This window comes from Myotis lucifugus, unplaced genomic scaffold, assembly GCF_000147115.1.
Source record: "Myotis lucifugus unplaced genomic scaffold, Myoluc2.0 scaffold_104, whole genome shotgun sequence".
In the NCBI taxonomy this organism is placed as follows: Eukaryota; Metazoa; Chordata; class Mammalia; order Chiroptera; family Vespertilionidae; genus Myotis; species Myotis lucifugus.
This window is the reverse complement of record NW_005871152.1, coordinates 2,596,639-2,607,022: the sequence shown is the minus strand read 5'-3', so window position 1 is coordinate 2,607,022 and position 10,384 is coordinate 2,596,639. Positions and strand designations below refer to the sequence as shown.

The 10,384-nt window shown below is 39.8% G+C and overlaps 1 protein-coding gene and 1 non-coding gene across 3 annotated transcripts in view; both read right to left on the bottom strand.

Moving 5' to 3' along the window:
• The window catches only part of CEP295 (centrosomal protein 295), a 46,281-nt gene that overhangs the window by 205 nt on the left and 35,692 nt on the right, over positions 1–10,384 (bottom strand). For both annotated transcript variants that reach the window (XM_014459177.2, XM_014459178.2), the window contains exons 15-24: positions 10,070–10,169; positions 9,420–9,668; positions 8,496–8,635; positions 7,439–7,619; positions 3,558–4,213; positions 1,592–1,723; positions 656–752; positions 358–525; positions 190–283; positions 4–103 (exon numbers count right to left, since the gene is read on the bottom strand). In XM_014459177.2, coding sequence (XP_014314663.1) covers positions 4–103; positions 190–283; positions 358–525; positions 656–752; positions 1,592–1,723; positions 3,558–4,213; positions 7,439–7,619; positions 8,496–8,635; positions 9,420–9,668; positions 10,070–10,169 — 1,917 coding nt within the window. The remainder of the gene's footprint in view (positions 1–3; positions 104–189; positions 284–357; positions 526–655; positions 753–1,591; positions 1,724–3,557; positions 4,214–7,438; positions 7,620–8,495; positions 8,636–9,419; positions 9,669–10,069; positions 10,170–10,384) is intronic.
• Positions 10,249–10,321, bottom strand: LOC111826818. The gene has a single exon (XR_002830251.1). It is a non-coding gene; the product is annotated as a small nucleolar RNA U2-30 (small nucleolar RNA).

The following is a 10,384-nucleotide window of genomic DNA, read 5'->3' as shown; positions in this document are numbered from 1 at the left end:
CGCCTTATGAAATTCTTTTGCTCTAGCTCTGTTTTGGGCATAAGCTTCTTGCTTTGCTTTCTCTTCCTTTTGCCGTTTTACTTCAGGTAACTGATTGTGTAACCTGTAAGAAATTTAAGTGGAAATCAAAGGCAGATACTTAAGAAATGTGAACAAAAGCACACCCACACACACACATAAAATATATACCTTAGAGTCCTTTGGTGCTTGAGGGCCTGTGCAGCCTTTCTGTCTTCGGGAAGTGACACTCTAACTTTACTTTTTAGGCCACTCACATGTGAACCTGAGCAGAGAACAAGTAATTTGGTTAGCCAGATTCCCTTTCTCAAATGAATGCAAATGTTTTGGGGAACTTACCTATAGAAAGTGTTGTCTTAATCACTTGGTTTTCAGGATTTCTAAAAACATGTGTTTTGTTCCTTATTTCTTTCTGTCTCTGGCAGGATCTCTCTATAAATGATTTTTTTCTCTTTGCAAATGCTTCTTGTAAGCTTCCTGGTGCAGGTGTAAACTTTGAGAGGGTTTCTGGTAGAAAAGAAAAGTTGAAGCTATTTTCACCTCATTGAGCAACATGCAAACTTTGAACTTCAACTTGTGTAGGGAACTCCCACTAGCCTTTGGATTCACTGACCCATTTCAGATGCTCAAGGCATACCTGCAGACACTGCAGCTGGCTTCTCCTCAGAATGGTCTGGTGCTGCTGGATACTGTGAGTTTTCTGTTTCTGGTACAAGAGGCAGAAATTCACTCTCCTAATTGCAAGAAAGTCATAGATGAACTCAAAGTATAGCAAAGTTTAGCTAAAAACCCTGTCAGCTTTAGGACTGAATTTCTCTGGCTAGGGAAAAATCTTGATTTGCCCAGCTGTACTAGAGAACAATGACCAGCTTCTCCCCCTCCCAAGCCAAGCCTACTTTCCCATCCTACCCTAAAGTTTTCCCTCTGATTACTTGTCATCTTGGGATGTCTGATTTGGCATCAGTTCACAAAAAACACTTGCATATAATCAACCTGGAGTCCTTATTAAATTAGAATTCATTATGACCCCAGGCCAGAAACAAATGGTTAGCTTGTAGTGGAAAAAAGCGGGAATGTGAATTTAATAGTACTTGAAATAGTCTTATTTTCAGAATAAATGTCTAAAGGACTTTCTATATCCATCTCAGTTCCAGATTTCCTTACCTATCTTGCTGCCTCAGATTTGGAACAATTCTAAGTGAAATCTACAGCATCAGAAATACATGTATTTAGGAGCATTTGAGCTCTTCCCTGGTATGTGTCACCAGTTTTGGCTCGAATTTGTAAAAGTAAAAAACATTTAGGACTATTACATGATATAAAACGGTTCTTCAAGGGGGTGGTGGTGATAGGCTTTTCTATTTCCCGTCAACTGTCAGTTTCTGCTCTGGGCACAGTAAGCCTCCTGCACATGCAGAAAACTGCAACACAGGGAAGGACATTAATTTGCAAATAATTCTAATGGAAAAAAGAATTGACTTGTGGAAAGGAAAGTGAAATAAACTAGTATCCTTTTTTGTTCCCCAATTCTCAGCTATTAGTTGCTGTATAAAGTGTATAATATCACATTTACCTGAAAACTTTTTGCCTCATTCTTTTCTTCTATGGATAAGTTTGCAAAGTCCATTTCAGCAATACTGATGTCACTGGTGCTTACTAACGTAAGTTCTGGTTCTTCCATTATACCATGGCCAGACTCCGTCTCCTGTGCAGTAAAATTAAAAAGAAAACCATATCCAAACATACGTAATACCTTAATAAAGAAAAAAAGAAAACCATGTCCAAAAGTAATGGCTTTAAACATTCAATATGTGAAAATGTACATTCTGGAGGAAGAACCACAACATGGCAGTGCACCCCTACTTTTAAGAAATACTGTAGAGATGCCCTGACCGGTTTGGCTCAGTGGATAAGAGTGTCGGCCTGCAGACTGAAGGGTCCCGGGTTGGATTCCAATCAAGGGCATGTACCTTGGTTGCGGGCACATCCCCAATAGGGGGTGTGCAGGAGGCAGCTGATCAATGTTTCTAACTCTATCCCTCTCCCTTTGTAAAAAATCAGTAAAATATATTTTTTTAAAAACTGAAATGTGATAATTGTTTGAAAATATCTTCTGCAAGGATTACACACCCACAGGATCACAGGGCTAGGCCGATGAGTACAGGTTAATGGGGAACCAGAGGGTATAGACCAGCCGTGGGCAAACTACGGCCCATTTGAAAGGAATAAAACTAAAAAAAAAAAAAGACCGTACCCTTTTATGTAATGATGTTTACTTTGAATTTGTATTAGTTCACACAAACACTCCATCCATGCTTTTGTTCCGGCCCTCCGGTCCAGTTTAAGAACCCATTGTGGCCCTCGAGTCAAAAAGTTTGCCCACCCCTGGTATAGCCTGTCTAAAGGGAGTAGCGCTAATGGGTTGAAGCCAAATGTAGGCCCCTGCTGTCAGATTAATTTCTTAAGAGAAATACCATCCTTTAAACACCGAACAAGAATTTAAAAAAATCCAAAAGCCAAATCATGTCTGTGGTCTAGATGTTGACAAGCAATACTAAAGTCAGGTGATGTAATGCAGCAATTTTCAACTGGTGTACTGCGGCTATTTAGTCGGGCACTGACCTCTTTTCCCTTACAGATAGTCAAATAAAAAAAGACAGCCAATGCACAACCAGCCATCTGGTGTGAATGAATCTAAATCATACCATTTTTTTAATCAGATCCACAAAAAGTAATTTTTTTGGTGTGCCTTAGAATTTTAGTAATTATCTTATGTGTGCCATGAGATGCAAAAAGGTTGAAAAAATCACTGGATTAACTCAATGCAGTGCAATGGGGTCGAACACAGAGTGCTGAAGCATGGGGCCGGCCACCATTCCTCAGTGAAGCTGAGAAGGGATATGAGAATTGGAAGAAAAATCTAGTAAAATTCAAAGATCTCCAAACTTCGAGATTTCTGATGATTACAAAATTGGTTATCACAGGTATATTAACAAGTAGCTTTGTTGTTTCTTTTGAAAATTTGTTTCAAAAGTCCCCCTGGGTTTGGATTTTATGCTGTTTAATTTTTTTTGTTGAATACTATTTTGCCCTTTTCTGCCTGTGACTGAATTAAAATTATTTTCTGTTTTCATATTTTAATTGCTGGTTTGGAAACTTTTATTTTCACTCTTAATAATTACTCTTAAATTATAACATATATATATATATATGCGCGCACACACACGCACACACACACACATACAATGGCCAGATTATTATGACCACCCCATCAGTACTTCATTGACTCTTCCAAAAATACTGAATATTGAAAACTTCCTAAGCAAATACTCTCAAGGTTTTATTATTATTTGCATAACTAATTCACTTCATTGTACTAATGGGGTGGTCATAATAATCTGGCCACTCAGTATATAATGTTTGTGTGTACATTTTTGGCCAGTATCTTAACTAAACAAAATAAAAACACAAATATTAGTTTTAAAAAAATATTGGAAAAGCATTCTAAATGCTATTTATACGATGCAGACTTCACTTACCCAGACTGGAATAGAGCTCTGTTGTAGAAATGATCCAGAAGTGGAAAACAACTCTGATTGTGATGGCTGAGATAGGTTTGGTATGATTTTTGGAGTTTCTGCTTTAATAGAATTCTCAAAATACTTTTCATTCTGAATAGTAGGTGGAATCTGAACTGAAGTTCCCATCTCTTCTGTTTTTACACATAATTGTGAATCAATTTCCTGTACATCTGGATTTACACTTAAAACTCCACAGGTTTCATTTTTATCCTCTTCAGTGAGTCCTTGACTGTGTAACACTTTAACAGCTCCTCTTCCTGATAGTTCTTCAAAGCCCAGTCCTTCTTTTTGGCCTTCTAATTGGTCTTTCACTGAGCACTCACTAGAGGTAGAACCACATGGAGTGCTATGTGGTATATTTAATTGACGAAATACATTAGCCTCAGCAGATGAACTGAAGACTGAACTTTTCAAATTTCCTACAGAGAGCTGGAAATGAACATTTTCCCCCTTATTTTGTAATACTTCAGTCGGTTCAGAGGAGGAGTACTGATTTTCCATGCCTTGGGAAGAATCTCTTGCTTCAATGCTAAAAATACTTGGTAGATCAGTATGCTGGCTCCCCTCCTGTGAAGAAAATTCTGGCAGAAGCTGTTGAAAAGATTGTTCAGGTCCTGCAATAAGTTTAAAAGATCAGTTAATCATCATGTTATAAAACTTGGGTAGAGATATAGTCCCTAATACTTTGCATAAATTGCAAAGGTTAGTTCCTATAATTTTAGGAAAGTTGATATAAATAAACATGAATAGAAAGCTAAAGGATGGTCACAGTGACTTTCAAATAACTCTACTGCTCACACCACCATGTATTTTCTCCTATTTTAATATTTTTAAAAAAGATGACTTCGACACGAGATTTTCCTTCATAAAAGAACAAAATATTATTTTGTTATAACAGGTAAAATGTGCATGTGTATCTCATGTATTTATGTGTACATAAAACTTGTGCAAACAGTTTTAGAAGGGGAAGATGGCTGTCTCAGAGAAACCAAGATGGCGGCATAGGTAAACACCGGAAATTGCTGCCTCGCACAACCACTTCAAAAATACAACTAAAAGACAATGGACATCATCCAGAACCACAGGAAGGCTGGCTGAGTGGAAATTCTACAACTAGAAGGAAAGAGAAAAGCACACTGAGATTCAGAGGAGGTGTGGAAGTAAAGTGCAGAGGTACGGAGGCGCACATGGAAAGGGCTGGCAACTGAGGACACGGCTGTCTTTTTCAATCGGAGGGAGACACACGCTCCCACTCTGAACTCTAGTTCCGGGTGGGTCTCTGGGGACCCAGACTCATACAGGGAGAAACTGGACTGTCTGGCAGTGGGCGGAACTCGAGGGCAGCTTTCTCAGAGGTGCTTGCAGCGATTACCGCGGGACACTAAGACCCGCCGGGGCCTCTTAGGGCAGGACTGAGGATCAGCCATAGCTGTTTGCTCCACCCTGTTGATTCCCTGAGACCCCGCCCCACCCAAGCTGCAAGCAGAGGTTTTTGCATATGAATGGGCTGGCCCTTTGAGATCTAAAATTACCTAACAAACTGCAGCTGGGTCAGAGAGACCCAGAACATCCAAAAGAAGGCCCAAGGCCCCACAGCAGCTTGCATTGCTTCACAGCTGGGCCTCATCTGGGCACCTCCAAATCCCAAACAAAGAAGAGGAATCTGCAGATCTCCTCGTAGCTCCTGCTGGGTAGCCTCAGGCAGAGGCTAAATTAGCACCTCCTTAGAGATCCAAGTGCCAGTGTACCCAGTGGTCAGAGTGGGACCATCCAGATTACAACTCCTCAGATCCATAAGGGACACACTCAGGGGGCAGACTCAGTGAGCACCAAAGCCCCACTGAAGCAAGTCTTGCCCCAAAAGGGTGTCTCCAGCACAGAAGTTCTCCCACCGTAGACACTCCTGAATCTCACAGCCAATTGGCCTGGAGGTCAATTCCTCCCAGTGATACCAACAACAATCAAGGCTTAACTACAACAAGACTGTGCACACAGCCCACAAAGGGGTGCACCAAGAGTGTCCACCTCAGGTAATTGGGAGGCTGAGCCATTGGGCCCTATAGGACAACTAGCACAGAAAACCACCATATCAACACAGGGAAGCAGCCAAAATGCAGAGACAAAGAAACAGGTCACAGCCCTAACTGGTTTGGCTCAGTGGATGGAGCGTCGGCCTGAGGACTAAAGGGTCCCAGGTTCGATTCCGGTCAAGGGCATGTACCTTGGTTGCGGGCATATCCCCAGTAGGGGGTGTGCAGGAGGCAGCTGATCAATGTTTCTCTCATTGATGCTTCTAACTCTCCATCCCTCTCCCTTCCTCTCTGTAAAAAATCAATAAAATATATTTTTTAAAAAAAGAAACAGGTCACAAATGACAAGAGGAGGAAAGCAAACTACAGGATATAGAGTTCAAAACCACATTTAAAAGGTTTTTCAAGAATTTTCTAGAAACCGCCGATAAATTTAGTGATACCCTCCATAAATCTAGTGAGACCCCCGAGGATACGGAAAAGGACCAAACAGAAATTAAGCATACACTGACTGAAATAAAGAATATTATACAGAGATCCAACAGCAGACTAGAGGATCACAAGAATCACGTCAAAGATTTGAAATACAAAGAAGTAAAAAACACCCAACCGGAAAAGCAAAAAGAAAAATATCCAAAAATATGAAGATAGTGTAAGGAGCCTCTGGGACAACTTCAAGCGAACCAACATCCGAATTATAGGGGTGCCAGAAGAAGAGAGAGAGCAAGATATTGGAAACCTATTTGAAGAAATAATGACAGAGAACTTCCCCTACCTGGTGAAAGAAATAGACTTACAAGTCCAGGAAGCACAGAGAACCCCAAACAAAAGGAATCCAAAGAGGACCACACCAAGACACATCATAATTAAAATGCCAAGAGCAAAAGACAAAGAGAGAAGCTTAAAAGCAGCAAGAGAAAGACAGTCAATTACCTACAAGGGAGTACCCATACGACTGTCAGCTGATTTCTCAACAGAAACTATGCAGGCCAGAAGGGAGTGGCAAGAAATATTCAAAGTGATGAATAGCAAAAACCTACAACCAAGATTACTTTACCCAGCAAAGCTATCATTCAGAATTGAAGGTCAGATAAAGAGCTTCACAGATAAGAAAAAGCTAAAGGAGTTCATCACCACCAAACCAGTATTATATGAAATGCTGAAAGGTATTCTTTAAGAAGAGGAAGAAGAAGAAAAAGGTAAAGATAAAAATTATGAACAAGTACATACCTATCAACAAGTGAACCTAAAAATCAAGTGAATAAAAAATCTGATGAACAGAATAAACTGGTGAATATAATAGAATCAGGGCATAGAAAGGGAGTGGACTGACAATTCTTGGGGGGAAGGGGGTATGGGGGATGCAGGAAGAGAGGGGATAAAAGTCGTACACCTATGGATGAGGACAGTGGGGGTGGGGGGTGAGGGCAAAGGGTGGGGTGGGAACCCGGTGGAGGGGAGCTATGGGGGGGAAAAAAGAGGAACAACTGTAATAATCTGAACAATAAAGATTTAATTTTAACAAAAGTTTCAGAAGGATAAGCTGTTGACTAAGTGTTGAGGTGGGGAAGTTGAGCAAGAACTTTTTTATTTTATCAAGTTCACTACTCTGAAAATTGCCAAGTAAGCATACATTACCTCTGTTGTTTAAACAAATACACAAAGAAACAACTTGTCACACTGGGGGCAGAGGTGAGAACAGGAATGGAGACAAACCAGGAATTGTTAGGCACAATTTCCAAGAAAAATGGATGCAAACAATCAAAAATATATTGGGTTTTAAACTTTTTGTAGCTGAATCATACATACCCTCAATAATATTTTCTGTGCCAAAACTCAGAGCTGCAGCACAAGTGAGGTTAGGGTCAAGTTGCTGACTCAGGCTTGTGTTAAGAGGAGAAGGCAGGCCCGTCCTCCTCAGGGCTGTAAAAGAAGCTGTTCTTTTGGGAGGTACAGCTGCATGGTGGCTTTCACATGAAGCCTCTGGGCTCTGATGGAAAACAACAGGGAAATGCTGAAGTGTTGATTATGTATTACAAGTTGAGTCAGTAATCATGTTCCTTTGATATTACTCTTCCTTAACTGCCACTTGACTATCACACTAATAATTTGCTTATTCAAACCCAATTCTTCCATTTTAGTCAATATGAAAAAGACTTTTAAAAAGAGATCATCTAGAAAACAAATTACAAATTAACCAGACTGAGTTTAGAACATGATGAGATCACTTTCTTTTCTATTTTTCAAAAATATGTATTTTATTGATATTAGAGAGAAAGGAAACATTGATGAGAGAGAAGCATCGATTGCCTGCCTCCTGTACACCCCCTACTGGGGACTGAGCCTGCAATTCGGGCATGTGCCCTGATGGGGAATTGAACTGGCCACCTCTCGGTGCATGGGATGATGCTCAGCCAACTGAGCCACACCAGCCAGAGCTGACATCATTTTCTGATAGGCAGGAATTATGTACAGCAGCCCAGGATGTCAGGATGTGGGAGTAGAAAAACCGTGGTTTGAGTCTTAACCCCTTTACTAGGTAGGAGAGACTTCAAAATTCGCAAAATTATATTTACCTGAACTGTTTAATTAAGGCTGAATTACAATTCTAATGCAGCTTTTTTCAATCTTGGTTCCACATTAGAGTCACTTTGGGAGCATTAAAAGAAATCCTGATATATGAGTACTCCTAGAGATTCTGATTTAACTGGCCTGGGGTGCAATATGGGCACTGGAATTCTGAAAAGCTTTCCACATGATTCTAATTGGCAACCAAGACTAACAACCACTATTCTGTTCTAAAAGAAGAAAATTTGACCAACTGTTCTTGGCAAATCAGTGAAATGACGCATCCACTTTAACATACCTGGTAAAAGTCTCTGCTCTCTTGAGAAATCCCGGAGGATAATGACGACAAATCAAAATCTGGCTGTGGTTCTAAGGGTTTAAACAGCTGACGACGCAAGCTTGGAAAAATGTATTCCAATTCGGGAAAGTCAAGTTCAACTGTTGGAATTTTGAGAAAAAAATATGAATTTATTTTTAAAATAAAGTCTAGAAAAGTAGTACTAAGAACATATTTGCAAAACTTATTTTTAGGTAAATCCCATTCAACAAAATTCCATTTTTTTCATTACCAACAGAGGTTTTCAAATTAGGTCCTCTATTACTTACAGTGTATAAAAAATGGGACACTCTCAGTGATCAAAATCTTTCACAAATATGTCTCCATTTCTGCCAGGCCCAAAGTGTTTTGAGGTTAATTAGGTGTAAGAGGCTATTATGATCACTGCTTTGCTATAAGCTTTGTTATCCTGACTTAGCTCATTTCAGGTCAATGATTAAAACAGAAAAGCTGAGTGTTACTATGGGCCAGACATTGTACTTTATGTTCATTATTCCATTTTATCTCCAATACCCCTCTTTTATAGAAGACGAAAGAGTATCTTGCCCATGGTCTCACAGCTAGTAAAATGGTCAAACTAGGAGTCGAATCCATGTCTGCTTGACTTCTGAATTCTTGTTTTCAATACCGACAACACATACTGCCCTCAAGCTGTTACAGCTAACTTTCCAAAGGTTGAGGATGATCTGCTGAGCTTGTTCTTCTGTATGTCTAACTGGTTCCAAGTCCCTGCTCTCACGAAATGCCCTCAACACTGTCCATGGCATGACTGTGCTGCAGCAGGCCATAAAAACATGGAGCTCAAATAATCACCACCCGAAACTAAAAGGGATAAAAAGCTAAAAGTTACAGTTTATATAAAAGTATTTGTTCAAAATAATTTACCCTGCAAGTCTGTTTTTTCAGTCATCGAATTTGCTTCATTTATGTACTTGTCTATCGTCTGCTGAATGTGTGCTTGACCAGGTATAAATTTTTCTACTGCAGGGGACAGAGGTTTAAGAACATCCCAAGAGTCCTGCCTTTGATAAATAACTTGTGATGGAGGAACTGTAGAACTTAACATAGCTGCTGCTGCTTCTTTGCCAGTGGTAGATCCTTGTTCCCCATGGTCCACATGCTCTGAAAACGACTCTGATAATTGAGATTAATGACAATATTTAATGGCCAGTTACTTATTAGAGACACAGTTTGGTGAGAGGTATAGCAACATTGATAAGGCACCAGTGCAATCAAGAAATATGCTGACGTAGCTTCCCACTGAATGGGAAAATGTGAACATTAGTGGATACTTTTCAAAGTACTTTTGGGGATCCACAGAGCATCCTCAAGAATCTGCAAGCCTGTGATTTCCAATAATGTTTAGAATATCATACTATCCAATATTCTATCAGACATAAAAACTTTACTTTTGTAATTAAAAAAAAAAATCCCTCTCAGCACAATGTGAAAAGCAATGCTTGCTCTCACCACTGTACTACAAATGAACTGGTGTTGGTCTTTCAATTTATTTACAGACATTTTGACATTATTACCTGGATCTGTAAAGCTCAAATCTGTGTTTTCATTACTTAAGCTTCCAGTAGAAATAGTTATTGAAGATAATGGCTCATGATAAATCTCTTGTGTTTCAGCCTAAAAATAAAGGGAACATTAGAACACAATGTAGGAAGTAAAAATCTAGAAAAACCCAAACATCAGCAGTTACCAATTCTGAGCTCAGATCAAGTATAGAAACCTTCATAACTGTGAAGTTCAGTAGTCAACAAACCTTGTCATCATTGCTCAGACCTGACCAGCCTTTCATACATACATGTCCCACCCCCCAATCTCACTCATCCATCAGCAAG